The sequence below is a fragment of the Mycena indigotica genome, assembly GCF_014461135.1.
Source record: "Mycena indigotica strain 171206Taipei chromosome Unknown Mind.scaff0014, whole genome shotgun sequence".
NCBI lineage: Eukaryota > Fungi > Basidiomycota > Agaricomycetes > Agaricales > Mycenaceae > Mycena > Mycena indigotica.
The window spans coordinates 1,136,976-1,154,852 of NW_023503013.1; the positions used below are offsets into that span (position 1 = coordinate 1,136,976).

Sequence of the window (17,877 nt, forward strand, 5' to 3'; positions counted from 1 at the left end):
CTGCTTCAAGTCGGAAATGCCGAGAGTCATCCGGGATCGCTAGGACGGGTTCTGAGACGACCGCATCCTTGATGGCTTGAAAGGCGGCGGCTTCGGCGTCTCCCCAGGTCCACTTCTGGTCCTTCTTGGTAAGCGCAAAGAGAGGCTGCGCAAGGGCCGAGAAATCCCAAATGAACCTGCGGTAGAAGTTAGCAAACCCCAGGAACTGCTGGACGTCCTTTTTATTTTCGGGCGGGGGCCAAGTGGAGACTCCAGCGACTTTAACGGGGTCCATTTCGATGTGGTTGTGAGAGATAATGACCCCCAGGTACTCGATTGACGAATTCTCAAAGTCGCACTTCTCCTTGCGAAGGTACAACTTGTGCATTCGGAGTCGCCGAAGGACCTCCCTGACGATCTCGCGGTGCTTACGGAGGTCTGAATGCGCGATAAGGATATCGTCAAGGTAGATCATAACATTTCCTGAGAGGATGAGGTCCTGGAAAATGTCATTCATCATTGTTTGGAAAGTCGCGGGGGAGTTCGTCAGGCCAAAATACATCACCAAAGGTTCGAACAACCCTCCGTTAGTCCGAAAGGCCGCCTTCCACTTGTCTCCTTCTTTAAGCCGGACGTTATTGAAGCCCCAACGAACATCGAGTTTAGTGAAATAACGGGCACCCTTGAGCCTGTTGATAAGGTCATTAATCAACGGGAGGGGGTACCGGTTCTTAATCGTCATTGCGTTGAGGGCGCAGTAGTCCTGGACAAACTGAAGTCCTCCGTCCTTTTTCTTAACGAAGAAGACGGGGGAAGCCATCGGAGATTTCGAAGGGCAAATACGGCCTGTGGCAAGTCCTTCCTCGATGAATGCGTTGAGTTCGCACTGTTCAAGGGGAGAGATCGGGTACACCTTGCAGTTAGCGGGTTTCGCGTCGGGGACAAGTTCGATAGTGTGGTCCCAAGCCCTTCATTCTGGTAGTGTATTCAAGGACTCCTTGTCAAAGACGTCTTGGAACTAACTCCTTGGCCCAGTTTGGACACCTGTTAATCCCAGATATCCTCACATATTAGATGGGTCGAGCCTTCTAACATGAAGAGAAGAGTGTCTGGGCCTATGCTGTGATATTTGCTTAGATAATTCTCTAATAATTCTGAGACTTAGAGTATTTTTTTTTGTGTATACAAGAGGTGTGGTGATGAATCAACATAATCTGATGTGATCAATGCTGTTTCCATATATGGTAACTTTTTCTGAAGGATACAAGTCAATATCTAAGCTTAGGTATGAATAATTATAAATAATTTTGATGTGGTAAGACTCGGAAAACAAGATGTGACACTGGTATATGACATCAAAGGGTTTGTTATACTCATTGATGTGATACTATACATATTGATGATCGAAACATTGGTCCTAGTTCCAGACATGCTGTTACACAATATTATATAAGGTCACAGGCCCACCTCAACAACAACACCACCACCACCTTGTTCACCCAAGCTACCATCAACATTAACATTGATCTCATCATCACAACCACACCTACACTCAAGCTTCTTATCCAACTTGGTCATTACCCTCATGTTGCTCTTATGGGTTGCAGCATGGATATACTTTCCATAGAGCCCCGAACACACTGACCACGATTTGTTGGTTTTGTTTGTTTGTGGAGTTGTTTCCGCATTCAGCATCTCTCACATTTTCGCGCGTTTCACGCGGGAATTCTGTCCGTTGACTCACCCGCAGGAGTGTTGTTGTCAGAGGCAAGAAGCACCGCACTTACTGCAGCATATGTAGCAGCCACTGACTTAGAAGTTACTATATCATATAGCTAGAAATTATTGCAGTTTTCTTGCAGAATAAGTACTCTAGTTGCAGCTTAAGGCTTCTTGTCTTGTAGTAAATATAGTGTTAAGTGCCGTGTCGACCAAAGGGACGGAGACGGAGACGGAGTCGAAGTCAGAAATGGAATCGAAGTCGTAGAGCACTTGGGGCGGAACACCACAGAAGGATGTTTGGGTGACCGGGGCTTCCAGTTGACCAAGACAAGACAAGAGGAGAAGAGCGGAGTCGAGACGACGCTGGGAGATAGAGACCAGCAACGTTAATTTACAAACTGAAGTACGTGATAATACATCAAAGTATTTATAGTACGAGAAGTAACGGAAACGGAATAAGGTATAACAAAGTAAGTAACAAGATTAGAACAAAGTCAAGTAAAGTAGAAGAGGAGTTGCATACGAGGAACAAGGCATAGATGATTGCATAGATCATAAGTCGGAGTAATTGGAAACGCTCAGTAAATCTTCATTGCGTAAAAACCAAATACCGGAGACGGATATCGGAGACGGATGCCGGAGTCGGCACGGATATAACAGTATCCCCCTCTTGCGTTTCTTGCTCACAAGAAACAGGAGCAATGGTCGTAGAGGTAGGAGTCGGAATCAGAGAGAGTCGGAGTCAGAGTTGGACTTGTGAAATTTTTTGAGTCGAAGGCCGGAAAGGCCGAGATCACCGAGGAAGCCGGTGAGAACGTGATAATAGCAAGGAGGACGAAAAAGGAAAGGGGTGACAAGAAGCACGTCACCGATTGACATCAATCTCTCTATCTTTACCACTTCCCACCATGCCACCCAAACGCCAGAATGCCAAAACGCCAAAACGCCGAAGAAGGCCAAGAACCTATTCGCAAACGCGGTGGAGCGAGTCGAAGAGCTGTCGGAGACGGAGAGGGTGGGTGGATGGGTCGGTGGAACGGACCGAGACCCCTTGGCTGACGCGTTACCGTCGGGTCGTAACCGACGCGTAGATGTGCGGAGGGAGTTGGAAGAGCTGGAGCGCAGGGCGCAGACGTTGCGCGCGCTACTGGCGGAAACGGCTCCGCGAGCACCGTCACCGGGTGGTCGGTCGGAGTTGTACGATCCCGACGACCCGGTTGACAACGAACCGATCAAAACGAGGAGTCGTCAGAACACGGCTCCGTGGTGGCTCCCATGGTGTGGACACCAGCAGACCACGATGCGCTGCTAGAGATGGCGGCAGAGCACCACCGGAGTCGAGCCGAAGACCAGCAGGCGGCCAGATCCCAAGGCCAGAAGAGTGAGGCTGAGGGCAAGACAAAGGAGGCAGAGGAGGCCGAGCGCAAGGCCGAGACGGAGAGGCGGAAGGCCGAGTTGGCCAGAGAGCGGGTCCGAGCTCGCCGCGAACACGGACTCGCGCCACTGACGCTTGCCGAGACGGCCGAGGCCAATGCCCGAGTTGGCCGGCGAATCATGCGACGCGTTGAGTCATCCGCGGAGCCCGAGCCGGCTAGTATAGCCGAAGAACCCAAGAAGGTGGGGAGACCCGAAAACGCCGAGAGCGCCGATAAGGCCCAGACTGCCAAGTCCGATGCGGAAGGCGATGAAGATGGCAAAGGTAAGTGCAAAGATTTGATATTGAGTTAAAAACCTAACCCGATTTGGCAGATAAATGTCGCAAATGCATCAAGACGGGTAAAGTCTGCGTTTGGGCCGACCCTAAAGCAAATACGACTTGGCACGGGAGGCTGTCTTGCGAGAATTGCCGCAAGCTCAAGGTCCGCTGCGAGGACGGAAACCCACCCTTGCGATACCGCAAAGACGAGAAGGAGGCAGGGATGGCCAAGGAGAAGGGCAAAAAGAAGAAGGTTGCAGGGCCACGGATTGTGGTGCCCAGAGCGGTTGAGACGAAGGCTCCCGCGGAGACGCCAGCGGAGTCGTCGATTCCGATGCTCGACAATGCGGCGCTTTCCGCAATGCTGGCAAATCTGTTGGTGCGTCAAGGTCAAGATCACGCGCAACTCGGCCGACTGGTAATGGGTTTGCAAAACCTTGGGCGCGAGCTTCGCCACAACGTTGGCGGGGTCAATTCGGCAACAACGGCGCAGGGGGTGGCCGAACATGCGCAGGGTATCGAGAAGACCCTCGACCACTGGGACGTATTCATCCAGAAGGAAGGCCAACGATGGCGGGCGCAGGACAGGTCGGACTCAGAGTCGGTGGATGCAGAGGGTGAGCTGTACGAGGAGGAAGAGCAAGAAGTCGAAGAAGATGATGCGATGGATGTGGACGAGGAGCCCCCCCGGCGAGGGTTGACAAAGGGAAGGGAAGAGCCGAGTAGCGGAGACGGAGACGCCTCGGAGACGGAATCGAAGAACGACAAGATTAGAGTCGTAATTGTAAAATAGAATATAATTTCCTTATCTCGCAAATCCAGTGTGATGTTAATCCAGTTTGGGTTTGTTGGGGTATTGACGATGGAAGGATTCGATATACTCTTCAGCTTCCAAGTCAGGTGCACCAACCCAAGTGAATTGCTCATCAGTGTTCTCGTAACCAAGCCATTCGACCAGGTAGCGGAGTCGAGCCGGACCCTTGAAACGGCGATCAATCTTGGAGTCAACAATCTGTGTGATTTCCGAAGTGTTCTTCTCCATCGACTTCAATTGCCACAGGTGGTGGCTCTTCGCGACCAGGGAACTTGTTGGGTGTGTGGATTTCGATTTGGGAAACGTGAAAGATGGGATGAACTTGAGAAAGGGATTTCGGGAGACGGACTTGATAGGACGCAGCACTGGGCTTTCCGATGATCTCGAAGGGACCAAAATGCGTTTCCGAGAACTTCGGAGCCGGACGCTTGGTCTTGATGTACTTGGTCGAGATAAAGACTTCATCACCAATAGACGGAGACGGATCCGGAATGCGTTTCCGGTCCGCAGTCTCTTTGTATTGCTCCTGAGCGTACTTGATCTGTTCCTTGAGGAACTCGTGCAGCTCTTGGAGATCGACGACGTAGTCCTTAGCATAAACATTAGCCACATCACGCTCTGGATGAATCGTAATAGAGGGATCGTAGCCTTTGTTCGCGAAGAAGGGTGATATGCCAGTAGAAGCGTTAGGAGCATTATTGAGTGCGAACTCTGCGATCGGCAGTAGCTCGTGCCAATCATCCTGTTGGTAAGAACAATAGATGCGAATATATTGCTCAACAGTTTGGTTCATGCGCTCCGTTTGCCCATCAGCAGAAGGATGATAACCCAAAGTGTAATGGAGTTCCATGTTGAGTAGTTCTCCAAGGGAACGGAAGAAAGAGGACACGAATTCCTTTCCGCGGTCAGAAGTGACGTGGGATGGGACTCCGTGTTTCGAGAAGACGTGAATGAGGAAAAGTCGAGCGAGCTCCGGAGACGAAATGTGAGTGTCGCACGGAATCAAAATGACCTGTTTTGAGGCACGATCAACGATGACTAGAATGGTATCGAATTCACCGGATGTGGGGAGCTGCTCAATGAAGTCCATAGAGATAGAATCCCAAGGACGGAGAGGAACGGGGAGAGGCTTTAGCAGACCATAAGGTCGATGCCTTGGCTTCTTGTTGCGCTTGCATGTGATACAAGATGCACAGTAGTCCTTGACGAAGGTTCTGAGTTCTGGCCAAGTATATTCGCGTCGGACAAGAGCGAGAGTACGATTTTGGCCAAAGTGACCGGAGAGAATATGGTCGTGATGGTGTCGGAGTACAGTAAGTCGCAACTCCAGAGACGTACCGGAGACGAGTGGTACCCAGATTCGATCGTCATAGCGTAAGAGACCAGTGTCATCGAGTTTCCAGCGCGATGAGTTGCCAGATTTCGCGGCGGAGAGGCCGGAGACGGCAGCGGGATCGTCATTGATGTGAGCGCGGATGTCGTCGTGAAGCTTCTTGACATCCAGAATGACGGAGGCACGAAGCACAGGTTCTTCAAGGAAGGTAGCGCGGAGAGAGGCGTTGAGTTGTTCAGACGTGAAAATAGGGCGAAAATTTTGCGGATTCAATTTTCCATAGGACTTATCCCCCTCTTTTAGGTAGACGTCCCATCGTCTAGTTAACGCATCAGGCTTACCCCCAAGTTTACCTGGGCGGAATCGGATTGTCATGTTGAAACGACAAAGATACTCGGACCAGCGGTCCTGGCGCCGAGTTAGAACCTTGGTAGTAGAGAAATACTCAAGGTTCTTGTGATCAGTGACCACATCGACCGGAATTGGGGCGCCTTCAAGATATTGACGCCAGTGAGTAAACGCATTGAAGATAGCGAGTAATTCCTTATCGTGTGTGTCATAGTTGAGCTCTGATGGCCCCAGAGAGCGACTCCGGAAAGCCACAGGATGGATTTCACCATCATCGCCGGAGATGGAAAGGATAGCGGCAATAGCGTAGTCGGAGGCGTCCGTTTCTAGGGTGATTTGGCGGTCTGGGACCTAGTGATGAAGGATCGGAGCCTCGACAAAGGCTTTCTTGAGGTAGTCGAAAGCCTCTTGACACTCAGTGGACCAGTTCCAGCGGACGTTGGCACGAGTGAGACGGGTGAGCGGAATCGTGATGTCGGAGTAGTTGAAGATAAAACGTCGATAGAAGTTACAGAAACCGAGGAAGGATTGAATATCCTTAACCTTTCTAGGCGTAGGCCAGTCCGTGATCGCGGAGACCTTCTCCGGAGACATGCGAAAGCGGTCAGGGGAGAGAATGTAGCCCAGATACTCGGTAGTCGTGACGCCAAATTCGCACTTTGGCAACTTACAGTAGAGTCCGGCCTCGCGGAGACGCCGTAGGACTTCCCGAACATGCTCGACATGCTTCGACTTGTCGTCTGAATAGACTAGGATGTCGTCAAGATAGACGATAACTGTAACATCCAGTAAGTCGGCGAAAAGACTATTGAGAAATCTTTGAAACGCAGCAGGAGCATTGGTAAGACCTTTAGGTACAACCCTGAACTCGTAAGAGCCGTAGCGTGTGCGGAATGCCGTTTTTGGTTCGTCTCCGGGTGCGATGCGGAGAAGATGATAGGCGTGGCGCAGATCGAGTTTTGTATAGATACGTGCCTTTCCCGGTGCGTCAAGCAAGTCCGAGATCAGCGGAAGCGGGTAGCGGTCCTTCTTCGTGATGCGATTGAGTCCGCGATAGTCAACACAAAGCCGAAGGCTGCCATCTTTCTTCTTAGCGAAGAGAATAGGCGCGCCATGACTAGAGCGCGAAGGATAAATGAACCCGGAGCGGAGATTCTCATCGATGAACTTGCGGAGAGCTTCCAGCTCGTTCTGAGACAGAGAATAGACGTGTCCGATGGGTGGTTCTTCACCATCAACGGTCTCGATCTTGAGATCAAACTCGCGATGGGGCGGAAGGTTGAAAGCTTCCATTTCCGAGAACACATCGGCATAGTCTTGGTACTCGGGTGGGAGACGATTAACCTCAGGCTCGGCTTGAGCTGCTCGAGCAAAGGCTTCGTCAGAAGGGACTGCACGAAGAGTGTACTGATACGTATCTTTATCTGCAATAACACAGCGATAAGCCACAGCAGAAACAAGAGAGATTTGGGGCGCGACAAGAGGAGTCTTGCGCGTGAGAGTTATGGCCGGAGACGGAGTGTCAACCGGAGACGGATCGTCCAATACAGGACCAAGATTTGTTGGCGAAGGGGGCGATATAGGAACAACCGGAGAGGGCGGAATTGATTCCGATTCCGGAATGTCCTCGCTCGTAGAGGAGCTGATCGCAACAGGAGCAGGCGTGATAGTAGCCAGTTTTAACGACAAAGACTCCCTAGACGTGTTGGAACGGAAAGAGACGGTGGCTTCAGACCAGTTAATCAACGGATTAAAGCGGTTGAGCCAACTATATCCAAGAACCATTTCGCAAGGAGAGTCCAGATGGGTAACATAGAATTCCACAAGGTGGACTTCGCCAGACGGAAAGCGGATGAGGAGACGGATTTGTTGGTTGATGGTTGATGAGGAGCCGTCGAGGTACCGTAGCTTGACAGGCGAAACAGCATAGGGCAAAAGATTCTTCATTTTACAGATAGAGGCAGATATAAAACAATGAGATGATCCAGAGTCGATAAGAGTCCTCAAGCGGGAGTTGAATCCCGCCGCTATGCGTTGTACGACGGAAAGGGTTGGGGTTGAACCAGACTCTATTCCTGACAGGATCGAGTCTGGGACCCCCGGAGACGGGACGAGAGCGGAAACGTGAAGATCGAGAAAGAGGGCGTGAGAAGAAAGAGCGGACGCGTTGAGACGTACCTCCGGTAGCAACCTGGAGTCAACGCGGCTCGGTTCGGCTGCAAGAGGGACCGAGTCGCTGACTATTTTTTTTGACTCAGTGTTGTCGACCGGAGACGCAGCGACCGGAGTGATGGTAGTGGCGCGTGCGTCCAACATAGCCTTCTTCTTTCGACACTCGTTGGCCATATGCCCAGACTTGCCACAGAAGAGGCAAAGCTTGTTCTTGATTCTGAACTCGCGTATTTCTGGCTTCAACTTCCCATCAGGACCAAGAAGGGAAGCATGCGCTTTGGCTGTCTTCGTCTTGTCGTTATTGTTGGAAGACGACGAGGAAGCCTGTTGCTGAGAGCTGTTGGAGCCCTTGTTGCCAGAATTCGAATTACCACCGGAGACGTTTCCGTTTCCGGAGTTGTTGCCAGAGGAGCCAGAAGAGCCAGACGATTTTTTCGAAGAGGAGTCCTTTTTAGAACCCCCAGACCCAGAATTCGAGCCACCGGAATGGCCACCGGAATGGCCAGAGCCCAAACCAGAACCAGATCCACCACCATGAGAGTCTCTTAACTCCCGCTCCCTCTGCTTCTCCGCTTCACGCTTCCAATACTTGCCGTCAATGAGACGGGCAGTTTGCTTGACTCCGTCCAGCGTATTAGCGTAGACGTAGTGCATCATGTCGTCCTTGATACGTTTAGGAAGACCGGAATAGAAGGTATGTCGGAGAGCGGAATCACCCCAATTGGTGATGAGAGCGAGGGTGTCGAATTGGATAATGTAAGTGGTGATCTTATCACCGGACTTCATCGTCACATTCCGGATTTTGTCCTCCGTGTCGCCAACCGGGTCCTGAGGACCAAAGTTGTCCTGGAGTTCCTTGATGAACAAAGGAAAATTGCCGTCCCAAGCCGGAATCGCAATAGCCTGGCCCTGATTCATGGCATACAGGTTAGGCGTAAAGTACGCCAATGCGTTTCCGCGCAGATACGAGGTGATGTAGATTATTTTCTCGTCATCAGTAGAGAAATCTTGCTCACGCTCGGCAAAGTGCATATAGCACTGGGTGAGGAAAGGGACGAGCTTCGCGGGCTCGGAACTGTCGAACGTGTCCGGTGCCCGGAGAAGACTCCGATTGGAACGGGGCGGAGCATTGTTGCGCTGAGGAAAGTTGGTGAGGAAATGTTGGAAATTTTGGAGAGCACCAATCATAGCCGCGTTGAAGATCACGGCCCGGAGAGCCAGCTCGAGGGACTCCGGCACCACCACCTCCACCAGGTGGCCTACCACCTCCACCTCCACCTCCTCTGCCTCCTCTGCCACCACCTCTAGGGGGACCCCAGAATGGATTTCCAGATCCACCAGGGCCGCCACCAGGACCACCAGGACCACCACCACCAGGTCCACCACCACCAGGTCCACCACCACCAGGTCCGCCAGGTCCACCACCGCCAGGAGGTCCACCTCCAGGGAAACCAGGAGGGGTCGTAGATTGACTAGATAGCGAAGTCAAGAACGGACTCGGCTTGCCACTAAGAGTCGGAGAGGCGTTGCGGTTTGGTTGACCTTGACCGGAATCGTTTCCGTTTCCGGAGCGACCTTGAGCAGGGCTCATGGGCCTGCTAAAAGCGTGCCGATACATCGGAACAGGCTCGCTTTCTTCTTCGATGTCGTGAAGGCGTGTGGGAGTGAGGGGTCGGTAACGAAAAGTATGAGAGATGGGAGGGGAACTGACGCTAGAGAAACGACCCGTGTTTGGATGCGGAGTCGTTGGCAGAGGAATAGTACTTGGATCAGGATCCTGCGGAGACATGACAAAACCAGACCGGAAAGGGTTGGTCGTGCCAGTAGGTGTCCGAGGAACGGAAACAGGAACCGAAGTGACAGGAGCGCCAGCGTTGTAGGTGAAGTTCGCCATAGGCGAAGTGAGAGGAACCATTTGTTCGTAGAAGCGGGATGAACGCCGTTGACCAGTATTGGCGGGGTCTATGTTGCCAGAAGAGAGGTGTACGTTTGACATGGTCAAAAGGAAGTGAGTTTGTAAATACTGTTAAGTGCCGTGTCGACCAAAGGGACGGAGACGGAGACGGAGACGGAGACGGAGACGGAGACGGAGACGGAGACGGAGACGGAGACGGAGACGGAGACGGAGACGGAGACGGAGTCTAAGTCGGAAACGGAATCGAAGTCGTAGAGCACTTGGGGCGGAACACCACAGAAGGATGTTTGGGTGACCGGGGCTTCCAGTTGACCAAGACAAGACAAGAGGAGAAGAGCGGAGTCGAGACGACGCTGGGAGATAGAGACCAGCAACGTTAATTTACAAACTGAAGTACGTGATAATACATCAAAGTATTTATAGTACGAGAAGTAACGGAAACGGAATAAGGTATAACAAAGTAAGTAACAAGATTAGAACAAAGTCAAGTAAAGTAGAAGAGGAGTTGCATACGAGGAACAAGGCATAGATGATTGCATAGATCATAAGTCGGAGTAATTGGAAACGCTCAGTAAATCTTCATTGCGTAAAAACCAAATACCGGAGACGGATATCGGAGACAGATGCCGGAGTCGGCACGGATACATATAACATATAGCCTCATAGCATAATATTTACAGCATAGACACTTAGGGTCAGTATCATCTTATGCTGTGAAATTATTGCAGTTATAGAAGATTTATTGCGAGCTTTACTGCAGCATAGGCATTTTCATATGTTCTCTTCTAATTAAAATGAAGACCCCAGTGGGCTCTTCATTCTAATTAGAGTAGATAATTAGGCTTAGCAGGTGCCGTATATGTGTCAGGGGAACCCCCACCTTGGCATCTGTCCATCGCATCTCGGCATCAGACACCTGTCCATCAATTACCTACGTGATGCCCAAGCGACCGTCGTTTTGTCCACCGATAGGAATCAACGTAGGTAATGCATCAGGATCTGCAAGAAGATCCTCCTGGGACCTGGCATGCGACATGACGCGGGCATATTGCATGGAGCAACAATCATTCTTGGCGCATCAAGAGCGTGGTATATAGTTGTATACCTGGCAGGTGGACCCTCAGAGTTTCTTCTCTTTGGATCCTTCCCTGCCAGGTCAGCCTTGTTTGTATTTGTCTACCCTTATTCACTCTTTGGATCCTCCCCTGCCAGGACCTTGATCTCAGGCCTCCGGGGTTGCCCTTACAATACGCCTGAGCTTTGTCCACAGATTTTCTTTGTGTCAAAAGCTATCATTTATATAGCTGTTTTATCACACAAAAATTAGTCATAAAAATCTGAAATTTACTCTTGCCTTTATCTCATAACTTTCCAAAGGGGTAAATTTCCAAAAAAAAAAAAGTGTCTTGCATTTGTCCTAAACTTTCCCAAGGGGAAAATGTCTAAATCAGCTCAGTGTGCATGTTGACAAGTTGATGGGAAATCATGTGTGCCACGTCATGATGCGGTCAGAGTCCGTCAGACTCTCACCATCCCGCCGACCCCGCTTCCCACCAACTTCCCACCCCGGTCCCCCACGCCTGCGACGGGGAGAGCCTTTCAACCGGAATCAGTCCACATTGCTCTCTGACGCCCCATCGCAATTGCGAATCCGTGGTGCTTTGACTCTTTGAGCCTTGGACGCGTGCAGTGCGCACACTGCCAGCCACATACTACTTAGAGACGATGTTGGGAGCAAAATTCAAGACAATTCTAATGCATCGCACAAACTATGGCTCTAGTATCACACTGGCATACTGTTTTCGCAGTCACCGATCCCTGCGCGCTCGCTGCTGGCGATAATCGGCATCTATGAAGGACTGTAAACGCGTCAGCTCGCGACTTCTACTGGCTGGCGCCGAGGACGTGTCGAACCTGGTGGCTACTAGTCAGACTCCCGGCGGAACGGCCCTTTTATGGCTGCAATGTGGACGGGAAGGGCGACGGCGACGCGATGCGCGACGTCGATATCAGACTCGCTTGATGCTAGACAAGCCGACAGTCAGCAGAGCTTGGTCGAGAGGGAGGAAGACGCACCAGCAAGTGGGTGTCCCAAGACGGCAACGACGGTGACGGCGAGGAGAGCGAGGGTGCGGAGAAGGGACTGCATCGCTGGCGTAGGCTGGGTGGTGGGTGCTTCAAGTCCCGAATACTGCTGCTGTACTTATACCGGCCCTTTAGCGCGTCCGCCGCTCAACTTGAAGTTCATCCGGTCAAACAGGCTCGCGTGCGGCGTCTGGCAGGGCAGGTGTGCCATCGCGCGCGGGATCCGCCTTCTGAAGCAGCGGCGTCCAAGAGCAGTTCGGAACACTGTTTGACGGACAGGATTCAATTTCACGCGGAGCGTCTACAAATCGGGCGCGGATCGGCGCAAATCACCCATCGATCGATCGATCAGCGCCGCTTTCGTCCTTTTGATCGCGATCGCCAGCAACATTTTTTTTTCTCCTCCCACCACCACCACTGGATTCAAGTTGTGTGCACCCGCCGACGCTCGACGCGTACGCACGCGACCTGGGACAGGCCCAAGCTCCCGGCCGCGGATGCCTGGGCCCCATTGAAGGATGACGCGGCGACCAAAGCGGCGGTGGGCCGCCGGTGGCGGAGATAGCCAAAAAGAGAGAGAGGACAAGATCGAGCGAGCGTTTCGATCGGGATTATACGTCGATCGACGCCCACCACCCACCACACAGCCAGCCAATTCACACCCTTGCCGTTCGCGCTCAGCCCCCATCGCCATTGTCCCGCGCCTGGCGCATGCACACTATGGCCCAATGGTGCGCTTTGGCTCTTTGTGCTTGGGCTGCGGCCGGGGCGGTATAAGAACGGGGCGGGCGGGACTGTTTGCTTAGCTGGTTCCCTCCCGTTTGCGACGCGCAGGACACGTCGACTAGCCACTACCGCCCGCTCGCAAACTAAACTTAATCTGACAAGATGGCGCGCAAGCACCCGAATGCCCCCTCCGTGCGTTTCGTTTCTCCTTTTAGTGATAAACCCAGACTGATTGGCACTACAGTTTCCGTGCAAGTACGCGGGCTGCACAACCACTTGTGCGCGGCCATCGGATCTACCAAGGCATTATATGGTCCACACCGGCGAGCGGCCCTTCGAATGCGAGACTTGTGGCAAGGCATTCCGCCAAGAGTCCACGCTCAAGACGCACTTGAACACGCACACCGGCGCCAAGCCCTTCCGCTGCACCGACTTGGCGTGTGGCATGGCCTTCGCCGACGGGTCGGCCTGCGCGCGCCACATCAAGGAGCGGCACGTGATGCGCGGGGCGTACCGCTGCCCGCACGAGCGCTGTGAAAAGAGACGGCCGATCAAGCGCAAGTCCGAGTTCAAGCGGCACTTGCTGACCAGTCACAAGGGCGTGTTCGCGACGGACAGCGAGAGCCTGGAGGAGTTCTTCTGCGGCCCACGGGCGGAGGAGGATAATGGCAGGGTAAATAAGGATTACGCGGCCCATTTGACGATTCCGGGGTTGCCGTCTTGTGAGTGCCCCCTTCATGTATCCTGACTCTGGCTTAAAATTCGCGTCTGTAGACGGCTCCCGGCCCGGCTCGTACGCCGACACGGACTTCCAGTTTGTCCCCGTTGCTCAGTCATACGCGTCATCGAGCAGCTCGGCCGACAGCGCTAGCTCGGGCTACTCGGCCTCGCCCTCGCCTGTGTCGTTTGACTCGTTCTACGAGGAGCACCGCTACCTGACATCCCTGGCACACCACCAATCGCAACGCGGACATGGCCAATACGCGTTCTCTCTCCCGACGCTGCCCCCGCAGCCCGTCTTCCCGCCGCGCATGCCAATCCCGATGCCGACGGACGCGCAGGCACGTGCGCTGTTGGACCTCACGCATGACCTGCCCGCATTCTTCTGAATTTAAGCGATATGATGATGGACTTGCACTTGCAATCGGACACTGTATCGATATCTCGCTCATTTGTACATAAATACCAGTACGGTTCTCCTCAACATCACGTGTATAAGTACATAGACGTTCAGAACGACGGCGCGTTGCAGTTCAGCGCCTTCAGCTTGTCGGGCGTGTCGATGATGTTTCCACCTATGGATCGGATGAGATAAGATAAGATGTCCAAGAGCCAGCCACCCACATTGGCGCTTGGTATTCGCCGCGCCGGCGGACGGCGCTCTGTCCTCAATCGGGCCTGGTAACAACATAAGCTCCGCCATCCCGACGGTTTCGGCAGCTCACCGTCGGTGGGCGCCGACAACGCTCCGGCGAAGAAGACCCCCGCGAGCACGAGGGCGAGATACGCAGTGCGGATGTTGAAGTTGAACACTGCCATTTGCACACTGGAGCTGGGGGCAGAGTCCTACTACAGCCCGGGGCGCTCTTATACCCCGCGTTGGCATCGCACTGGCAGTCCTGTTTGCCTATCTTTAAACCTGCGGTCGTCTGGGAGGAATTGCACCATCATGGAATGCGACCCACGCCGACGGCGGTGTGGAGGACATCTTTGTGCAATGTGCATTGCCGCATCCAACTTGCACGGAAAGATCCCTGATCCAGGAAGCACTCTGTTGTGAGCAACATAAAAGCCACCGGGTTGAAATGCAAGCTCAGAATCCAGATAGCAAGGATAGCTTTAACGCCCGGTCGAATTGACCCAAGGCAGAAGAACGATCACCTAGCCTGAGCCCAGGGCATCTGCGCTGGCAGATTCACATCAAGAGACGTGCTCCTGGAGAGATGCTTCGCCTGATGGGCCCCGCGTGGAAGTCCGTAGAATACAAGTTATCGTCGCCCTGTAAACGTCCCTCACTCAGCTGCTCTCACACAGACAAAGAACCGCACAGCATCCCGACATGATGACCTGCGATAAGCTGCGGCCCCCGAGGAAGACCTGCGTGCGAGCGGCGCGGCTTCGATCTCGGAATCCACCCGTGGCATGTTATCGAAGCCACATCAATAGTGTTGATGCAATTCAGCACGTGAGAAGAGAACCATGTCGACATCGATGATCGCAGGAATCCAGCGAGGATCCAGACAGGGGCGGAAATCTGATCCGCGCGCGCGATGGTCGTTCTCCAGAACGTTCGGGCAGCGGCCGACCGGCTTGAACTGCAACTCGGCGGACAAAGCTCGCAGCGATGTTTTTAAAGAAAGGGCAGGCGAGGCAGCAGGCTATACTTGCGCCAACTTGCGCTTCTCTCCCAGATGGATCCGACCGGCGCGAACATCACCTCGTTTGCACCAGAGGGCGAGACTGCCTTCGATCTCTGGATCGAGAAGTCTTTCCTCGACGGGTATGCGCTCGCGGCTGTTGGATACGGTCTGTGGCTTTTGTCGGAATCTCTTTTCTGAACGACCATCATTGTCCAGGTGTCCTCCTTGCGCTGACCTGGCAGACCATGCACTCGTTCTTCAGTCTGCCACAGAAGAGCCGGCCGTGGGGCTTGGTCGGGTACGCCGCGATGATCTTTGCATTGGCCACCATCGGCTTTGGGAGCGCGACGAAGATCAACGAGCGGTCCTTCGTCCAAGACCGCAACGCGCCAGGCGGGCCCAGTGGCTTCGAAGTCATCTCATTCGCATCGCCGGTGAACATGATGGGCGTCGTCGCGTGCGCTTTCTATTCGCCTAAGTGTTATGTTGCTGAGAACGCCTAGATACGTGATGTTGAGCTGGATTGCCGACGGCCTGGTGGTGAGCTGTTTCACATTAACACCTTGCAAAAACTGAACGCGTCACCGAGTTGTGGCGTTTCTGGCTCGTCTGGGGCTCCAACTACGTCTACACCATCTTCCCGGCTATGATGCTGTTGGGCTCAGTCGGTGAGTCTTTGAACTGGCTCAAAAAAACCGAACTCACGGAAAGAACGCACTAGCTACGTCCCTGGCGCTCATCGTCACAAGCTTCCAGGTGGAGAACTCCTTCTGGGCCGCCCGCTCCGTCCAATTTGGCACTGCATACTGGTCCCTCTCCATCTCGCTCAACATCTTGCTTACACTGCTCATCGCCGGGAGAATCCTCGTCATCCGCCGGCGCATCAAGCGCTCGCTCGGGGCACAGCACGCCCAAAAGTACTTCTCCGCCGCGGCAATGATCATAGAGTCAGCCTCGCTCTATGCGGTCGTCGGTCTTATCTTCATCGTCACATACGCCCGAAGTAGCTCCGTCCAAAACCTGGTCTTTCCCGCCCTGGGCCAAGTTCAGGTCAGAACAATACCCCCTCATTTATTGCGCGAGACTCACGATATGCAGGGCATAGCGCCAATGCTCATCCTTTCGCGTGTCGCGCAGGGCCGGGCCTGGTCACAGAGCACGATCCAGGCCACGACTGCGTTGAGCATCAACGGCGCGAATGGCGCCAGCACGACCAACATCGCACTTGGCAGCCTCGCCTCGCGACAGGGGGCCGGGCTCGACAGCTTCAAGGGCGTCCATATGGTCACAGACAAACACACCGATTCGGATTCCCTCCCGTATACAGCGCGTGTGTAGTCTTGATTTTTCCTTACTTGGTCAAATATATATTAGTATATATGATGGCGAGGCCGGTCTGAAAGCAAAGGAACCCGGGCATAGTTCTTGCGATCAGATATCATCGACGAGCACCATGACCGACCCGGGAGAAGCATCTTCAATCTATCTGTCAGTCGCTATGTTTCACCAAACATATAAAGCCCACCGCAGCAGCCACCTGGACACCCCCCATGTTCTCGATCCGGAAGTTGGAGCCCGTTTTCGACGCGGCAAATCCAGCAGCAACCTTGCCCGAGTACGCCAGCATACTCTCAGTCCTGAGTCAGGCATTCGACGGTGGTGCGTGCTTCTTTGTTCTTTGCCTTTTTCCACTTCGCCGCATCCGAAAAGCAGATTTATTCACCGCCGTAGTCAATGGCCGGGAGGTTGACGACCCGGACCGGAGCTACTATGAGCCGTTCTTGATGGCGCCTATCGTGGCAGAGGCACTAGTCGGGGAGATATACGTGGCAGAGACGGAGGAGGGCGGAAAGGCGAAGGTGGTCGGCATTGCAGGCTGGTTCGGGCCCAGTGTTTCGATGTTTGGAAGGTAAAAATCGATGCTCCTCCTCCGTTGTGTCGTTAACCAAAGGAAAAGCGAGCAAGAGCAGCGATATGCACTGTTACCGTTCATGGCGAGCATGAGCGCGGAGCTGCAGGCCTGGTGGACAGACGCGGTGAGAGACCTTCTGTTCCGGCAGAGATAACACTCACCGGCGGCCAGTTTTTGCCCCAATGGGAAGGCTTTTCGGAAGCCACGCTTGGAAGTGGCGTGAACCATAACTCGTGGACCCTCCAAACACTCGCCGTTGACCCAAAGTACCACCGCCGCGGCATCGCTCGCGCGCTTCTTGAGCCTGTCGTCCAGACGGCGCGTCGTGAGGGAGGATTGCTCTGTGTGGATACGACTGTCGAGGAGAATGTGTGACTGTTATTCTTGGCATTCACAAGCTGAACGGCGCACTAGGTGGCCATATACGAGAAGCTGGGGTTCCAGCTCGCGCCAAAAGGAAAAAGTAACGACGGGGAAGCGCGGACGGTGGAGGAGTGTAGACACGTCTTCACGGGATTAACTGGAGCCGAGGTATCTGTGTGGATATTAACTAGTAGAAGATTTGAGTGAGTCTGTAGTGTCCAGGCAGAAGTACCCAGTGCTGCCGCTGTTTCGGAACTTTCGGTTTGGTGCGGACGGCGCGACCAAGACACACATACACGAATGACTGTCGTAGGAGTCGCCTAGACGTAGATATAATCTTGGCCGGAAGCCCTGCTGCACCACAGGCAAAGGTATTCCTCGTGGCGCGGAGGAAAGATCCGAATCATGACGTGGCGCACGTGATTGGCCATCAACTTGTCAACAACTTCCAT

The 17,877-nt window shown here is 53.4% G+C and overlaps 3 protein-coding genes across 3 annotated transcripts; all 3 read left to right on the top strand.

Annotated features, from left to right (window-relative positions):
• Window positions 1-12,952: 12,952 nt before the first annotated feature.
• MIND_01314600 (uncharacterized protein) lies at window positions 12,953-13,899 on the top strand (the record flags this gene model as incomplete). The annotated part of the gene is made up of 3 exons (XM_037369601.1): window positions 12,953-12,982; window positions 13,035-13,512; window positions 13,565-13,899. The coding sequence occupies 3 exons, from the start codon at window positions 12,953-12,955 to the stop codon at window positions 13,897-13,899; spliced, it is 843 nt and encodes a 280-aa protein (XP_037214099.1).
• Window positions 13,900-15,201: 1,302 nt separating this feature from the next.
• MIND_01314700 (uncharacterized protein) lies at window positions 15,202-16,488 on the top strand (the record flags this gene model as incomplete). Its single annotated transcript, XM_037369602.1, has 6 exons — window positions 15,202-15,316; window positions 15,367-15,607; window positions 15,654-15,690; window positions 15,740-15,818; window positions 15,872-16,200; window positions 16,249-16,488. The coding sequence occupies 6 exons, from the start codon at window positions 15,202-15,204 to the stop codon at window positions 16,486-16,488; spliced, it is 1,041 nt and encodes a 346-aa protein (XP_037214100.1).
• Window positions 16,489-17,069: 581 nt separating this feature from the next.
• On the top strand, window positions 17,070-17,632 carry MIND_01314800 (N-acetyltransferase domain-containing protein; the record flags this gene model as incomplete). The annotated part of the gene is made up of 3 exons (XM_037369603.1): window positions 17,070-17,186; window positions 17,234-17,431; window positions 17,477-17,632. The coding sequence occupies 3 exons, from the start codon at window positions 17,070-17,072 to the stop codon at window positions 17,630-17,632; spliced, it is 471 nt and encodes a 156-aa protein (XP_037214101.1).
• Window positions 17,633-17,877: the final 245 nt, after the last annotated feature.